We start from the raw sequence: 19,479 nt of genomic DNA on the forward strand, positions 1-19,479 counted from the left end.
AAGTATATGAATCCCGCTCCAGTGGAAGTGAGCCAGAACCATCATTACCTATACTACTCCACAATTTACCGTCTCCTGCATCGATACAATGCTACACAGACCACAGATGACCTTCCTCGGAGCTGTCGTCCTAGGGTCACCACACCTCGACAAGATCGGCACATTACCCGCCCAGGACACTGTGATCCGACGTCTCCGTTCCAACAACCTCAGATGTCGCCGACCAGCACGTCGTCCTGTTCTCCAACCATGGCATCAACAAGCATGACTTCAGTGGGCACAGGGTCATCACAATTGGCGTCATCGTGAGTGGAGGCGTGTCATCCTCTCTGATGAAAGTCACTTTTGTGTCTCCCATGCTGACGGAAGGGTCAGAATTTGGCAGCATCGAGGTGATCGTTTCGCTGACAGAAACGTTGTGGACGAGATCCATGGGGTGGACCTAGCGTCATGATATGGGCAGGGATTGGACTTAATGCGAGACTTGGACCCATGTGCCTTCTGAATGTTGGTCAAGGTCGGGGACACGGCATCACTGCTCAGCGGTATATCAACCAAGTGATCAGACCCCAAGTTGCTCCATTTTTTGCACAACATCAACAACACATTTTCCAGCAGGACAACGCTCGTCCGCATGTTGCCAGAGCTACCATGGCCTTTCTGCAACAACACAACATCCGTGTTCTACCATGGCCACCCCTCAGCCCTGATCTGAACCCCATCGAACACTTGTGGGATGAGGTTCAAAGGCGTCTGCACAATGTGCGCCCGGTCCCTACAACTGCCGATGAACTACGCACAGCTGCTCTGAATGTGTGCAGGAGGATCCCTAAGGCCTTCACAGATTGTCTGATCCACTCAATGTACAGGAGATGTGTGGCAGTGATCAATGCTAATGGTGGTCACACCAGGTATTGACTGACATTTTGGGTATTGACCCGAAACTGTGTAAGCCCTTAACATTTGAAAAAAACACAATTATGTCATTTGCCTTTTAATCCATTAAACCGTCTTCAGTCAAAAAAAAAATTCAATCTTGCCCTTTTAGTATTTCTTGTCTTTGCTGTTGAAAATAAAAAACATGTATACTGCATACTCGACTTGTGAGTATATTTTTGTTGATTTTATTTATTACTTTGTATCTATTCAAAGATTTGATTGACAGGTTTTTATTTTGCTCTGACTTGTTCGATGTTGACCCATTGTCAAAGTGTGTGTCAGAGAAGTTTATTTTCAATAACACTGCGGGAAATAGATCAAGAGCGGGGGAGGCAGTACCTGGACACATAACAATCATGGCAATACATCACAGAAACTTATCAGATTTGAACAGAAAACTGCTCAGCCTGAACCTTGATTCGCCGCGAATAGCTGCAAAATTGCTGATGCGGCGTTAAGCAATATTCACTCACTCACTCACTCACTGAACCTTGATACGGTTAGCTTGAGGACAGCTTAGGTAGTACTCAGACACAGTCAGCTGTGCCTGGACAGCAGAGAGGCAGAAGTCGGACAGTTCATATGTATTATATATTTTTTTTAATTAATTAGAACGGAATGGCGACATTGAAACATACACATCATAATTAACATGTCGTATCATACATGACTGGTTATTTTTCAGACGCTTAGTTTAACATAGCTGGTTCATTGATCTAACAATAAATATAAACGATTTCTAAAATGTATGATCAAATGTCACCCACAATAAGCTGCTAATCATAATCTACACTGATAAAGAAGAATTAGCACCCCGCATTCTGATGGCGTTCAATACATTCTTCAACAATATACCTCTCGGACAAAACTTTAAAACAATATAGTCTTGCTTATGACCACCGCCTCTAGTTTGGGCGTCATGAGGCACCCTCTCAGTGTAAAATAGGGTTATACTGATAATGTTGTTGTCCTACATATTGAGCTAAAAACCTCAGTAACTGTCTTGTTACACAACCGACATGGCATCAGCAATACTACTACTAGTCTGCACCTACATCATATCTCTGTGTATCCACTATTTTTGGCATCATGATTTTACATTGCATTCCTGTCAAACCTGTTGTCAGGTTCACATGGTATCACGTGAAAAATGTGAAAAAATACCTATAGAAAGAAAGAAAATATACAAGTATTTAAATTTACAACAACAAGGAGTGTTTCAGCTGCATCTCGCACACAACATACATATGCTACAATATAATCATGTTAGGTAATTTATAGCAATTTAAGATGCAAATTTATAATGCTACAGTAAATTACTACTATAAATGATAGATATGTGTATATGTGCATCTTGATATACCTAACCAACACTATAATGAGTCTATTTTGGCACGACCCTACCCAATCTCTGAAATTTGTATAACCCATTGCGCGAATTGATTCTCTTCATCTTTTTGATATTTCATTGGCACTTTTTGTTCTATTTTATCACAGTCTAGCTTGAGGAATAACATGATATACAGCAGCTTTTCATACTGGCATTCTGCAAGCGGTGACTGCTTCAACTGCCTTTTTAGATTTCAAGGTTAAGCAAAGGTTTACGCTCATGTTGGCTCACGTCCTAAATGTTGTAAAAAGTAGATCGAAATAAATAGAAACGATTCTACAGATATTTAAAGAATCTGTAAAATTAAAATGTAATAATAGATAATGACACACAGACTATTAAGAAATCTACTTTATTTTATGAATAGGTGGAATGTAGGCATCAAAATATAATTTTTATGATATATACGCAAATACAGATTCCATCTTATTTTATAGATCATGCATTAAGTTATATTTATTTATATGTCACTATGTAAACCAAAAATAAAGTATTATCTGTTAAAATGTGAAGATCTGTAATTGATTAATTTTAAAAAAACACTTATCACTTTTTTTCGAGGTAGTACCTGGACATCGCTTAAACAGTACTATTTTGTAGAATTTTCAAGTCACTTTTTATCATGGAATGTCATTACATTTACTTAAAGTCCTACCATACACCAAAGATAATGTAAGATGAGTCTTTTGGAAAGCACTAATTTAGGACCGAAAACAGCGTTGCTTAGTGATAATGTATGCAAACGTAGGGGCCTAGAAGTCATGTTTGAAAGGTGATCCTGGGCGGTTTGTTTAGAGAGTTCTCTCCAGGAGACAAAGCTTTAAATGGCCTATGTGGAAAACAGATTATGCTTCCCTGTTAGGTTTGGGTATCAGCAGTTTACCTAATTCGCTATAAATAAATGTTTGGTCAGTGTCAGTCTACTACCGCTGTCCGGGTACTGCTGCCATAGCTCAAGTAAATAATCTTTTAATCTATCAATGAAAATAATAAATTGAAATAAAATATGTATTTCAGACATTGCTAAACATTACAGATTTAATAAATGAATGAATGACAGGTAGGTTCATAAAGTTAAATACTATTTTGACCTGACTACAGCTTTGTCGGTCTACCGGCCTGCGGTGTCTGGGGACTCGGTGTTTGAAGAATTCAATGAAGAGTGTTGATCATCGTTTTCCAGAAAGGAAATTCATATTATTTTACTTACGAGTCATGATTATCAACAGAAATACTTGCAGTCACTTTCATCAATAAATTAAGTGTATGAAAGCGGCATGTAGGTAAGGAATTCACCCTGCCATTACAGTTTTAGGTGTGCCCTCGGCACAGTGGCACTTATAATTTCGAACCCTGATAATATATGCTATGAATCAATTTAAGTCGCTCGTGTTTTGTCCATTGAATTTCAAAATTAATTATCTCCAATTCTATTGTTTTGTTTGTTTGTAAGATTGCTGTCTTTATTTGTTTACTTTAATGAGACATGGAATAAACTTTCTTAAGTGACATTTTAGTCAGAACTAGTTAGCTTTTATGGTGGACTATTAAAACTTTTACTAAACCAGTCCGTATGAGAGCTCTGAATTTCTTTTTAACCCTGCTACTAGATCCTCATTCATTGTCTCTGATTTTTATTAGGGACTGCATCTGACCCAGTATCACCATGGTTGTTATGGCAAGTCAATGAAAGGATAAATGATAATGCAGATGAAAAGAGTCTGGTTTAATGCCGCTCTTATCAGTATTCCAGTTACAGTCAAACACTGTTGTGTCGACATTGAAGGGACCTACGAAAATACTTTGAGTTATCCGAGGGTTGACACAACCAATAATGATGTCTAAAGAAGAAATATGTAGGGACCAAGCTTCTACTTCGAGTTAACAGAGAGTTTCACACATCAAAGTTTGACACAACAGTGTTTGACTGTATATCATGGCATGACAGCTTAATGTGCCATGAAAGCCTGAAACAATGGAAGTCTCGGACGTTTTCCACTTTGGTGAAACCCTCAGCACAGGTATGGTACAAACCTAGAAACATAATTGGGACAAACCAGTATTCTTACACACAATCATACGTTTCTACCAAGGGAAGCAACTCTGCACAGCGAATTGCAGTGCCTTAGATTACTGGACCACCCATGTCCCCACTCCTGTTGACCTGAAAAATGGGACGGCATCACAAATAATTAACAACAGGCCAAAACTATGTTAATTATGAAATTCTAAATAAAGTGTTAACGAACCTGCAAGTAAAATCCACTGGCAGTCTCTAAGAATAGATTCAAACTGGCCTGATTTTCTCCACGTTTCACATTCTGCAAAAGAAAACATAAGCATTATTTGTATGTGTTCATCATAAATAAAGGGACAGGGCATTGACAGGTCTGAAGCTTTGTTTGTAAACAAAAGCTGATAACCCCCGAGCTTACTCGGTTCTGCTCGCCTTATTCCATTTCTGATCCAGTCACCACACCCTAGGTGTAGACATATGAACAGACTTTTGTCATGTTTGTAAACAAACGCACCTATTCTGAAATATAAGAACAGATGGGACTAAAATCAACCTTTCAGGGCGCTTTACATATTGTTTTGCATAATTACAACAAGTGCAACAGTGAGATGCATTGCAATAAAGCTTCACACGTCAATGTGACCATAGCGCTAGCCACTGGGAGGGCTTTTATGACATGATATGGAGGATAGATACGCAAATGGAAATAGTTTTACACCGATTTCAAGATTATTGCACTTATTGGGCACCATGCATGCACATGTGACTGTGTGGCTGCTTGTACTATTCAAGACTAACACCGACTTTAACCCTGAGAAACCATGCCACAATTTAATATGAATACCCCACTTAGACACAGTCCTTGTCTGACCAGTCCTTGTTTTAGCCCCTTATGCCAAGCGCCAAGCAGATTAACAACAAAACCATCTTTTACCCTCTTTTGGTATGACGCAGCAGGGATTGAACCCCATGCTCTCATAGCAGACACCCCACCATTAGACCACGGCAGCTTTTTTCGGGCTGAGAATTGAATTGGGCATGAGACGTCACACTGAGAAATGATTTCATGTATGATTTAATAAAAACACAGAACCGTCAATGTACTGTCCCTTTAACCTAAGACTCTGAAGTTATATACTGCACCAGAAAACCTTTCAGATTTTGACACAACACTGAAAATCTGTTGATATTGAGGATCACTGCTGGCTATCAGACATAAAATGCACAAAATCGTGTCTAATTTGTTCCTCAGCAGGCATTGACTCCATAAAATGTTGATTTAATTTATACATATTGTTTATCATCAAATTGGATAAGTGTACGAGAGTCATTATCAGCATCTGTCCGATATTTGATGCTTCAAACTGAATTTACAAGCTTGTTGTTGAAACAATAATATGTAACAATGACTGTCATGGTTTTGAGTCACTAATCCATAAGGGGGAGACATTCTTTGGCAACCACTCCTGTCTCATAAGAGGCATCTGTGACACATCGTGTATTTCTAATACCACAGCACTATCCTAGACATTTAATATGAACATAAGTTTTGTTATAATGCTTAACTTTAATAACTGTTGGAAAACCTTTAATGTTAGTTATTCATAAAATATACTTTATACATGATACATTAAATAAAATTACCCTAAAATGTCTGCAGCACCCAACTTACCTGGGGCTGATTTCAATTGACAGCTGGTTAGACTTAGAGTCAAATGTCAATAGCGTTATAGCCGAACTCAAAGGGGCCACTAATTTTAGTTTGTTATAACCGTAGTTCGTTATAAGCGTACAGGATATACACAGCAAATGCCCAGGACCAAACAACAGTATGTTATACATGTCAGTTTGTTATAAGTGTGTTTGTGATAAACGTAGTTTACTGTAGTCCATGTAAATGTTAATCCCAAATATGATTGGTCCGAATATCCTAACCCTTTTGTTATTGGACAACTTACCCTAACCCTTGGCATACAAAGTATACGTATACATGAAAGTCAGAATAAATGTTGGTCTGGAAGAAGTGTCTCAGAGATTTGCTCGGAACATGCTCAGTCCGGGAAGCCTATTCAAGTTCATCGAAGATTGTAAGTATTGCTTACTTTTGTAATAGGCGTTCACTGGCTCTGCAGTGTCTAGATCGAATCCCACTGCTGTCCATAGCCCTTTGGGTTGTGTTTTATATGATGGTAAATGTGTGGTTTAACCGTGGGTCAGCTACCTGGGGACACTCCTGTGAGACACTGTAGTATGGTTCATGCATTAGGTGGGTGAATAAGGACAAAAAGGCTTGTTGAAAATATAATGAATTTTTAATATAGCAAAAGTAAAATGTTTAACAGAACATAAAATTAAGAAATACAACAAGCACATGGAAGAGAGCTGTCTATTATTTACTACCTATATATTTCTACCTGCCCTAAAGCTACTTATTCCTAACCCCACTTCTAAAAATAGCCACCCGATGTCCCTTACCCTACGTTTTAGAGTGTCTTCAGTCTCCATTTCCCATTGAAGGTAAGGACTTCTCACTAAAGTTCTATGTATTCACAAGGTTACCTCACTCCGTCATCCTAGGTCCTTCAAGAACATGATGCTGGGATTGACTTATCTTGTAGCACCCTAATTCTCAACACCAGTTCAGATGGGATGTATGTGAATTTTATCAACTATTCAAGTCTAAATGTCTCTTGTTTAGCTATGATAGAGTCTGGTGATTCCGTGAAGTACTGTATTCGACGTAATAAGCGCCTAGGGTGCTCTCAAAATTAGAAATAAGTGTCTCTTATTAGAATATTATTTTGGTGAAAAATAAACATAGTTTAAAGATAAATTTTGTGGTTTATGCTGACAGCCTGAAATGTTTACATACGAGAGATACATTTTTCCCGAATTTAATTGCCCACAATAAGGGTGCACATAACACACGAGTGCGTATTATATGCGAATAAATAAGTGTTGTGTACATTGATCAACTGGAAAGGGTGCTAATTGGTATTGTTCACAAGCCAATATATTAGCAAATATCGCCGTGGGCGCTTATTACGTCAAATACTGTATGTAAGGGACGGCGATGCCAATCTAGACTGTCATAACATTGATGTCTATCCTGATGTTAATCTGTAGGTGATGAGTATTGATGTTGATCCTTAGAAGATTGGTATCGATGTCCATCTTGATGCCGCTCCTGTGGTGGTGGATATCGATAGCACTTAAGGGGTATTCACACAGCACAACTACTTGTATACAACTTGGTGTCTGCAATTAGTTGTACGAACTGAAGTTGTATACAACTCGGCATTCACACCATGGTATGTTGCATACAACTCAGATCTTGCGAGATCTCTGACCAATAGCTTGTGATTCAGGACATTGTCACTGGAATCCTGGTTGTCATCCAAAATGTCCTGAAGACATATTTCAGATTTTGTGATAATATAGAAGAATGACCCATAAAAATCCTGAAAGTGTCCTAAGGCCAGTTGAAACCAGATAATTAAGGTTTTATCCCAATTTATAAGAAACGTTGAAAGCTGTATCACAAAAACATAACAGTATAAATCAGTGATTTTGACACAAAAGGCTGTATACAGGTTGATGACTTGGACATAAGACATGTAAAAAGTCAATGGCAAAAGTCAGTTAGTCATATAGACAAAGACGGAGGAGGATGCAGTAAAATTTCGAAGTACTTTTAAAAAATTGTGCATAGCTTCCTCGCACCCAGCTACCCACCGGCTCTGGGAGCAATACTGTCATAAACGTCACCCCCCATCTCCCAGACACAAGGAAAAACTGTCACAAGCGTGCAAAGTCTGACCCTTTCCCCATGTTGAAGCATATTGCAAAACTACCTTGTACTTAACTGCCTTTTGTTGAAAAAACCAAAACAACACATTAATACAACATATATTCCCATGTTATTGGTTTTCGGATGCTGAAGAAACATTCATAGTTTTATCCCTAATCACATCACCTGAGTATTTTCAATTTCTGTGTGACGCCACACCCCTCATTACAGTGCAAGTATTTGTGATGGAAAACGAATGATGTCCGAAAACGTGTGCTCCGTCGATAATAGTATTGTCATGAATATTGTGGCATATACATTCTCTCGATTGACACAAAATTTTATGAGAGCATTTCATTAGTCATTAAAATCAATACCGTTAGTAGGAATAATCCTATTCACTTTTAAATCATGAAATTATGACACGTGTGATCCGGGCCCTTGCTTAGCATTTCTATATGTCAAAAGTCTGACAACTTAAACACACCATTGTTCAAACTGAAATTTTATCGGTGACCGTCGGCTACCACTAATATTCGTTCATAGTATAGAAAAATTTTGATTAAAAGAATAGAATGTTGGGCTTTATCAATTCAACAGCCCCACAACCCCTACATGTACCTATTTTGCAGCAGTGCACTGTTTTACTGAGAGAAAAGATATCCAAGAGATATTCAAATATTATTGAAGATTGAAACACTCGATTTTTTCATGAAATGAATGCGTTGTGAACTTAATCACCCACACCTCAAAGACAATAACAACTATTTACAACGATGTTGATGATGATATATACTAATGTGACATCACTACCGGTAACCTCTCATCATAACATAGTAAGTTCAATGATAGCAGTACGCGGAATGTTTAGCGTAGCAGGGATTTATTCATAAATGAGTCATGTAAGTTAAGTTATCAGAATCAATCTGAAATCAACTGGTTCTATTTGTTTTAATGTTTCCATTCTATCCTTGATACTACATGGAAAGGCAGACTAATACCGTCGTCAGTGTGTGTGATTTTGCGTCAATCATGGCATCACATGGAACGGTTTCTGTTGACTTTTCTAATAAGTAAGTATCTAATTATTCCTCAATTCTTGCAACGATTATTGACCCATGCATATTCGTAATAATCTGAGCTAATGTATGCAAAATGTTGACAACTGAATCTCTCAGAATAGTAGAAAATGTTAACATTTAAAACTAGAAGTTTGCTTTGATTACATTTTCAAATGAGAAGGCCCACTGGAAGGTTTCAGAGCACAGGGTTTGGTTTCACACTTGAAAATTTTGGTTGATTTCATTTGGACCGTTTGTATTAGAGACTTGTCAATTGATTGTTAATGGTATGATGAATTCAGGGATGTACATATCGCAGCTGTGTGTGAAATACATGTGATGTGACAGGCATCTCGCCTGACGCAAAAAGAATCATGATTTTGCAACACTATCCTACATTGAGGTTCAGCTCAGAATCTTTACGTTTCGAAAACGAATATAGGAATAGTGGAATCTTTTCAGAATGATCATTGGTGTTTGGACAAAGAGCAGACACCCGATAGTTTTGTAACTGAACTTCTCAGGTAGCTATACGTTATTTGAATAAAAAATTACATTTAGAAAGCGGAATTGGTAAAATTTCGTTGTACACTATTTTCATAAGTGTTTTTTTTGTACATATGTTTTTACCTAAAATAGAAGTTAATGGCATCACATAAACATGATAAAAGATACTTTTCCAGAGAATCCAAAACCGTGACATGTATTTTTGTGTAATTTTTGTAATATTTTTACGTGTAGAAAGGACCTAATCTCATCTTGGTCTACACTACAGTGTTCAGTCACATTGCCTGTCATTTCAAATAACACTATGAACAGTTTTACCCAGAGAATTAGACCAATGCAAATGTTAAAATATATAATCGTTCCAGGGTAACTTTTCATAGGTCCTTTTTTAAGTGGTGACAGTTAGGATATCCAAAAGCAGAAGTTACAGACATGAATCAGAGTCATACGCATTTCGATTGGCTGTGTTCATACAACTTGGGGCATGAAAATAGAGCATGTCCTTTTTCATACAAATCACTTCCAACAAGTTGCATAGGTCAAAAGTTGGACCAACTTGACCGTTCACACGATGCAATTGTTGTCTGACAATATCGATCTGCTGCGGGACTTTCAATCCAGGCAGCTGTCGATCGGGGAGAAAGCTCGAGGATGAGGTGGAAATCAATGTCGATATTGGTATCAATGTCAATCCTGATGTTGCTCCTGGGTTGGTATATAGCAATAGTAATCAGACATACATCTGTAGTCCAGATGTGGTCGGTATCGATGTCAATCTGCATAATGGCCACGCGATGCGGAACAGCCAGGCGATGCATAAGGGAAGAAGCGCATGTGATGGTATTGATTCATAGGGGAGGGGATTCGATCCTAGCTGTGATGTTGATCCCTACAAACATTATGTCGATGTCGATCCATGGACAAATGTTGATAGTCGGAGGAACGATATCGATCCTGATGTCGATGGTCATCCAAACGGCCCATAGATGTAGATTGATGACAGTTTCATCAGTACACTGTTCATCCTCTTGCTGGTTTTTATTGTCTGCATCTTATCAGTCTTCTGAGATCTCTCGTATGTCGGTCCTTGGAATGTCAATCCCTCGAATGTCAATCGCTGGAATGTTGATCTTTCGATTGTCAATGTCGATTCTTGTCAGAGGAGGCTTCTGGGGAGAGACTGTGGTCTGTGATGGGACGGTTTCTTTGACGAATACTACATCATCCCATTGGAGAGCGGGGTATGACAGGTATCACCCGGCTGAGGAGCAGGAAATGCTGGCAGGGTTGGTAGCAGTAATTGTCGCAACTGTAGTGGATGTGCTGTCCTTAACCAGAACTGTTTGTACGTGGAGTCTGCACGAATATCCTCATGCAGTCAGCTGTCAGATATAACTTTGTCTTCAACAGATAATAAAGTGAGGGTGGTCGCAGGAGACAGGGCTGGCTTGGCCACATGCTTGTGGATCGTCTGGATCCACCATTTTCACCTGTTTCTAAACATGGAGCATGTGTCATCAACAGAGAGCCATAGGGGGCTATGAAGCCTAGGGACAAAGCCAGTAAAACAAGGTGGTTTGATTGCAGTGTGTAGATACAATGTGTTGTTACCAGGGGTCTGAAAAATTTAAAATTCCCATCGGACATTTGCATTTAGGCCACGCCCCCTTCAAATAACATATTTTAGTACGACTTTTTACACACATTACAAGTTGTTACATTCAGTGTTCCCTCGTTATTGCCCGCTTCATTATAGCGCTAAGCTCGTTATTGCGCGCGGTAAAGCATGGTCCCCCAAATTTACTAACATGTTTAATAAACTCAAGTTTTCCAATGACACTATGTTTTCCCCCATCCAAGAAAACATTATCAGCAGATCACCGCGATCACGCAACACCGGATATACCAGTCAACAAAGTACGCAATTTAATCCTATTATGATAACTGGCAATAAAAAAATTGTTCATTGTTTATCTGGATTAATGTTTGGTAGATCGCACAACTCACCTACGGTGATTGGTTAAAATCATTCCATACATCAAAAAATATCCTGTATACCATCTGTACCAAAGTGCCACGCTTATGGTTCTTATAATTTTAAGTATATATGGTGGAAGCTGCAACTAAAATAACACGATATTGGAATATATTATTCCTAATAAAATAATGACTTCAGATACAAATTCTTCCGAAAATTGCATCAAATCTATTTGAAGTTGAATCATTGGGTACGTTTTAACTGAATCATCAGTAGATTGGGAGGAAATGTGTGCACAGCTGATTGCTATTTCCGGCTTAGTTTACGAGAAAATACACACAGTAATCTTAATCTCTGCAAATAAAACAATGCCTAGGAGAGCATGAAGTACATTTTAAATGGTAAATTAACATGTCTAGTGATGTTTTATATCAAATTTCATACTTTGTTTTTCATACCTGTTTATTCCCCTGATTTCGCAAAAGGGATACGATAATGCTCATCAATTATTTGGACCCCGTTTGTTTTTTTAAATGTCAGGACAGAAAAATTAAAATGTTCGGTAAGCAATATCTTAAACCAGACATTTGAGATTCCCAATCGATCATGTCCGGTGCATGTGACCGTTTCCGGACCCCTGGTTATTACAGTACTGACATCATATGATTTTAGCTGATGAGGAGAAAGATGGCTGTTAGGATTAAGTAACCCTCAGAGTAAGCTTGTCTCTTTTTCAAAGCAAGAAAATACTTTTTGTCATGTGAGATTATAAGTATGTAAGGTAAGCGATACCAAGCGAACAGATTGCAATCATAACCGGCATTATGATTAAGGGACCGACCATCTGATATTACAGGAGGGCCTGGGATTTTATCGAAAAAAATAAATTGTCCCTGAAAAATCTTTACAAAAAGAATTGCTTCAGACCTTTGAAAAAAACCAAATTGCTTGCCATACAAATTTCGTTGTTGCAAGATGTTTTTCTTGAAAAAAATTCAGGCTCATAGCTTTCAATAACAAAAACTTGTGGTTTTGCAGCTGAAGCTGAAAAAATAACTAATCTCTATACAAAATCCAAGGTCGCTGCCTACCTCCAGAATATCAAATAGTCGGTCCCTTAACACAAAAACAATGTATATCAATGAGGGGAGCACTCACCTGCTTGTCTTTGGCTTGTATTTGCAATATATTAATCTGGTTCTTAAAGGCATGGTTCCACCTGATGGAAGAGAATCACAACATTACATAATGTTTCATTTTTTGCATATGTACAACATTAACGGACGAAGGCATTTGTGTCTTCTAATACATCTGGAAATGTGGAAAAAACATATTTCACATACCACATACTTGCTGCACAAATACTGAGTAATGGTCAAACATTTTCAAAATCAGATTAGAATTCTGTTTCTTTTAGAGATACCACAGCTGGATCATTCATACACATTTTTGAGCTCAATATGCATGGTAGTTTCTGAAGAGACGTTGAAAATGTAAAAGTTATAGATGGTCGAACAATCAGAATGGCAGATGAATGACAGACAATATGCCAAGACATGAGCTGATTTTCAGTCAGGTCAGACCAAAAAAGTATCATATATATTTTGAAAGCAAACCATGCCTACACAATGTTTTTGAAAATAAATCTGTAAGACTGGAAATATAAAATATATAATAACACCCATAACACATTTCAGTGCACAGTGTAAGGTTATTCTATATCCAGCCAAAAACATACTCACTGACAAAAGAAACATGAATACAATACATGTTGGTTAATTCATGAAGAATTACTCATATTCAAGAGATATTAGATTGGTCATTAAGTGGTACACATTGGAAACATCTCTTCTTAATGTACAAACTTCTCCATATGTTTCTATGGTTCGTGTTACTTTTAGCGGTGAGTATATATAAGCAGGATATGATTAAAGGCAGTTCCTACTCTGAACCATTGAAGAAGCTAACAAGTTTGCCCGAGTGCCATGGCTAATGACTTACAGGTCCTGTTCCACCTTCTTGTCCAAGGCATATTCCAGGTCCAGCAGGAGCAGCTTCTTGTATAGGTCCTCCAGCCGCTGTCGACTCACCCACAACTCAGAAATTGTCTTCCCAGATTCTGACCAAAATACAAATATGCAGAAAGTAAACTAAATACCATAAGAGACATATAATGTTCCAGGCATTTTTCCAGTATTGGAAACTATGTGCCCCTTGCAGGCAATTTGGGGAAACATTGTTATTTGATTCAAAATTAAATTTTATAAGCAAATGTTATATTTGGGAAAACACAACCTTAGCAGAGTACAGATTCTCGTACTTTTGGGGGTTGAGTACCATCCTGGATTTGAACCCACACTGCCAGAATGAGGCACCTAATCACCAGCGAATCACCCATATACTCACACAACCTGCCTGCAAGGCAAGAAATATTGTACAGTTTTCAAGATCTGCCCCGGAAACAAGCACTACAGCCATTTTCAGTCTAAGTCAAAGTCATTGCTATGGAAACTCAAAAAATACTTATTATTAAAATCCCAAACTTTCAAATGGCACCAGTTTAACATTAGACCTATCACTGTGTCAAGTTTGGTTAAGTAATTTTGTACGGTTTTCAAGAACTGCTCTGAAAATGAGCACTACCACCATTTTCAGTCTAAGTCAAAGTCGTTGCCATGGAAACTTGAAAAATGATTTTTTTTTTAAATCCCAAACTATGAAACTGCACCAGTTACCACTAGACCTATCTATGTGCCTGGTTTGGTTAGATATTTCTCATGGTTTTTGAGTGCTGCTCAGGAAACAAACAGCTGGAAGGACAGAAGGACAGCACCCATTCCTAAATCCCCCTTCCACTTCATGGCGTGGGATAATAATCAACCACAAATTTCTTGATGGATTCCCTTGATTGCAGCTGAAACCAACAAATTTTGCATGGCAAATAGTAACTGCTAGTGTGTGCTAAAATTACTGGTAAATAATGTGGGATATTGTTATCTCAATCTGTTTATTCTACCCAAACAAGAGATATTATAATAAACAAACCTGACAGAGTCACTTTCAAGGTGTCCGCTTGTCTGGAAGAGAGGAAACATACCATGAAGTATCATACGGAGAGGAAGCCAGTATGTGTAAAAGCACAACATGATATACCAACCAACCTTGATTTTCTGAAAAACAGTGCCGTAACACTGGTTCACCTGGATATGTACGGTAGGCATAAGTTGGTATTATCGACATATATCTAAATTGAGGTTTACTCTCTCCACGATACATATCACAATATAATTATTTCATGCTCGTTATATTGGGTGATTTCAAAGAGTGATTTTTATCATATTTTCAACATTAAACACTTGCTAAATACCTTCACTTCCCCGGAGCATGCATCTGGGGCCCCAAAATGGCTGTGTATTCATTGAATTCATGAGTATAAATCATGTTGCACCTTGCTTCGCTTTCTTTATGAACTTTAATTCATACATTTATGTTTCTGATTGCTTCCAAATTTAAAATTTAGAATTATACAATACATCATGATACTTTTGCAATACAGCCTTGTGCACCGCATAATATTGTGATACACTTTAAACCTTTAATACCCATCCCTAGTTCCTAAATGAATGTAACATGTTATATTATACGAAATTGTTGCAGTACACAACAGTTACATGTCCTTTGAATTTTAAGTCTGAGCCTTATAAATGTCATGTCTTAAGGGTTGATTATGAAAAATGAAAGTTTTAAACTTATCCTATCTCACTCAATGCATTTATTCTTTCTTCTTTGATTCTATGTTGAAATGTGCTTGAACAAAGTTTCCAGCTTCAAAAAACAATTCACCCGAACACATCACCATGGTCACCACCCAAACAAATGGGTCACACACTATAATCCATGATGCATGATGACCTACACGACGTGTCAAATTTACTTAAGTAAATCGAGGGACAATGGCAACCAACCAAGAAATCGCCAAGCATGTCCTAAAAAAGGAAAAAAGAGAGAAGCAGACATACTTTTTCATTCTTGTGAACTGTTGTGTTTGTTGCGGCTGCAGCTGCGGCACACAAGATGAGAGGTCCTCCGTGTTCCCATTTCACAGATAATTTTGTAGCTTATTATTTAAGCAGATGCATAAGCATGAGGTAGGCGATTAAAGTTTCAAGATACTGAGCATGGCCCTTCCGGTGCTATGAAGTTCAAGACCAAGCTCTCTGTCCCCCACCGCCAATCCAGTCGTATATCTTCTATGGACCGAGACAGAGTCTCCCACACAGTCTCGAGTGTGGCCATATCGACGCCTACATTTGAGCAACCAGCAGCCTTAGATGTCCGCATGGTCTTCCACAGAGAGGTCTTGTCCATGCCAGCCTCGACAGCGGTGATCACCAAGCCTACCAGCACTACCAGATAGTCAGCCAGCAGTTGGCGTCATGCCCTGCTCCTTCGTGTGATGTTCCCGTCATCTACTCCTGCGCCCAGCATCGATCATCAGAGTTTGACAGCTTCTGCAGGATGCACGAAGCCAGAATCATTGTCATACTTTTTTACTAGGATCACCATTCTTCATCTCGTGATTGACACCTGAAGGATGATCCGCTATGTCAGGATGATTACTATATAGATACAGTCGTGCCTCGTTTATACGGACACTTGCGTCATTTCACAATTCGTCCGTACAAACGAATTTCCGTATAACTGAAACCAGCTTCTTACTGGAAGAGTTACTTCCCTTCAATTATGCAACTCATGACAGATGACAGAACAAACAGATACATCCACTCAATCTTTATTCATACACGTTTCAAAAAGTCTGTCATGGAAGTTTGAACTTTACCACATTTTAAGGTTTGAATTTTAAACAATAATTCCAAATTGTCCAGATCGCCTGTGTTCTCGTAATAGGTAATCAAGGTCTCTATACAAACACGAACTTGTGCTTGGGGATTACATATACAATAAACAAGCTCGTCTCAAACGCAACTCAGTGTCACTTTGTTAATTGACTTCTCACGAATCAATGGATTACCACCAGCGGAAGTGTATTGTCCGGATAAGTGAGACAATTTTGTGTGCATTTCAGTATGAAAATGACCGTCCGGCTCCGGAAACTGAATTTCCGTATATACGGGTTAATTTATATAGTAATTATTTCGTTTTGAATGAAAATCGTCCGGGAACCGAGGTTTCCGGATATCTGAAGTCCGTATAAGCGGGGCACGACTGTATATAGATTAGGCCGAATAGTCGTTCACTTGGTATCGTTCCCCTTCAGAAGTTGCTCGGATCGTCGGCGTCGCTGTAACCTATCCTGCTCTCTTGACTTGAACCCTTATCGACAAGACTTTCGCCTGTCAGCCAGGGATTTTCAGTGTACCTGACAGCTTTTTAATGGAGGAAGTTCCCATTTCGACTGTCGAGTCTGCCCCAGAGAATCTGCAGTCAACGTCAACTTCGGTTCAACCTGGTGTTTTGGATGTAAGGAAAGTACTTTCAGTCATACTGGATTCGACCGCCTCCTCGGTCGGTCTTATCTCCAAGAAGTCTACAATAGACTGTCCCTGTACTGTCGTCAATGCCGGTTGCAGTTTCAGTTGCTCCTAGTACAGATTCATCCGCTCCTTCAGTGCGATGTACGGTTACATATTCCTGCTCCTCGCCTACTTCCCAAAGTTCCAGGTCCCAGACATCAAATCTCCCTACCAATCCTTCAGCATCAAATGTTTGCGTCAGAAGGTTTTTGAAGTTGTTTGTTCTGACCCTCCACCTCTTCGTTGACACATCAACTATGGGCTAGGAGCACGTTTTCAAGACCTACAAGTAGCGGTGCGTTGGTTACATCAAAAACCTCAAGTTCATCTGCCTTGTGTATCTGTGTTATCAGTTAATGGTTCCCATATCCTCTTCCGGATATTGTTGATCGTTCCTCTTCTCATCCTGGCTCGCTTCATTAACTCGGGCGTGTCTAATAGCCTTGACGAAGCATTTAAAGAGATGCCAAGCAGTCGCACCTTATTGTCTGTCAGAGACAGTGTTCTGTGGCTGTGCTCCATTCCGTATCAGTCATAAGTCGTATGCTGTATCGCAAGTTCGTTTACAGCTGAACGGTCTTTTCTTTGAACGATGTCATACGTCAAAACACAATCTGCATGTGCTACCAAATCTCATACTGTTACATCAGATTAGCGTATCGGGATTGTTTCAACAATTGTTGGTGTGCTTTTACTGTTCACAAGTTCTTGACGATTTACGACACAAGGCAGTGAACAAAATAATTTTATGTATTTCGCTGTTTAGAACCAGTTTCCTCGTGTTTCTTTCAGGCTGGGGTATCTGCACCCACCTTCAAACCGTAGGATAAATGCATAGTGTGAGTCAGGATAAGTTACAAAATGTGTATATTTATATACTTATCCTATCTCACACGTTATATATGCCCACCTGACTATCCCTGCATCACTCTAGCTTGTTAGCTCTGACGAAAGAGAAGGATGTAGCAGGGGTTAGCAGTAACTTTGCACTTGAAAAGGTCGTGTAGGTCACTATGCATGGGATTATGGTGCATGACCCATTTGTTTGGGTGGTGAAATATTTTTTGAAGCTTTGTTCAAGCACCATTTCCCATAGATGAAATGCATAATGTGAGATAGGATAAGTCTACACAGCAGAACGCAAATATTGTGTATTTTAACTTTCGTACTTACACATATGTAAATAATTTAGTAAAGTACGGTAGTAGCTCCTAAAAGTAGTTATATAAGGTCTTTAGTGATCTGGTCTAGCAACAGCTTGACCAATGATTCACTGATTGCCTATCCTATTGTTTCAGTAGCATGTGACCAGGTTTTTAGCTTTCAACACTCCAATATTTCTCTTCTCTGGTCACTGCTGCATTACAACTCTGTATGATTCACAGCATTGCACATCTTCCCGAGGCAAAGGAGTTAACTGACTATAAAAGTCCAGTTTCCACCCTTGCCGAACTAGGCTGGTATTATGGAGTTAAGTTTTGTCTGGACTAACGAGTCTAATCATAGTCCAATCAAAATCGCGCATCGAAATCAAAATCTTGTTCGTAAACTGTCGTGCATATTTCAATCGATTGCAGGATTTGCAAAGCATGTGCATCCCCAATTCGTTGTCAGCATATATTTTCCAAATCCTTTCATGTTTTTAATCAAGGTGCTCACGTGATTTTATGCATTTCGCGATGTAAGACCCGTTTTATCACAATATAGATCTTGATTATGGATCAGATCGTCCTGACTGGGCGCCACCATTTTGTACGAAGCAAACGCAACTGATACGAGAGGTGGAATCTGATTGGTCCTTAGGAGAGGCTTAGAAGAGCCATAATTGGTTATAGCCACTGGTGGCGTAACAATCAAGCCCAGTAATTCCAGCCTAGTTCGGCAAGGGTGGAAACTGGACTTTTAAAGTCAGTTAACTCCCTTGCCTCGGGAAGATGAGCATTGCACTGATTGGGGCAAGTTATTTTGGACTTCTTAAGTATTCACCGGCCTCTCTGGACTTGATTGTATGAATTGAAAACCCCATGGCTTGTGCAGTTCGGTAATTAACCCTATCCAAATTAATAAATGTTTTCCCCCTATCTCTCTAAAGTGACTTTGCACTGTTACCTGATGCCTTGAAATCGTATTTTTCTCCAGAAAAACGTAGGCAAAATTACAAGGTAGAGCTTCAAGGTAAGAAATTGTTGAAAGGAGAAAGTGTTTGGATGTTCTGTTCAGAGATAATAAAAAATTAGCTCACAGAGCTTATCCAGATATGAGA

The 19,479-nt window shown here is 38.9% G+C and overlaps 1 protein-coding gene across 5 annotated transcripts in view; it reads right to left on the minus strand.

Moving 5' to 3' along the window:
- Positions 1-19,479, minus strand: part of LOC139459484 (nonsense-mediated mRNA decay factor SMG7-like) — a 179,722-nt gene that overhangs the window by 151,980 nt on the left and 8,263 nt on the right. For all 5 annotated transcript variants that reach the window (XM_071240925.1, XM_071240926.1, XM_071240924.1 and 2 more), the window contains exons 2-5: positions 14,728-14,759; positions 13,684-13,801; positions 12,841-12,901; positions 4,579-4,650 (exon numbers count right to left, since the gene is read on the minus strand). In XM_071240925.1, coding sequence (XP_071097026.1) covers positions 4,579-4,650; positions 12,841-12,901; positions 13,684-13,801; positions 14,728-14,759 — 283 coding nt within the window. The remainder of the gene's footprint in view (positions 1-4,578; positions 4,651-12,840; positions 12,902-13,683; positions 13,802-14,727; positions 14,760-19,479) is intronic.

This window comes from Haliotis cracherodii, unplaced genomic scaffold, assembly GCF_022045235.1.
Source record: "Haliotis cracherodii isolate W230 unplaced genomic scaffold, xgHalCrac1.p SCAF_13, whole genome shotgun sequence".
Classification (NCBI taxonomy): Eukaryota; Metazoa; Mollusca; class Gastropoda; order Lepetellida; family Haliotidae; genus Haliotis; species Haliotis cracherodii.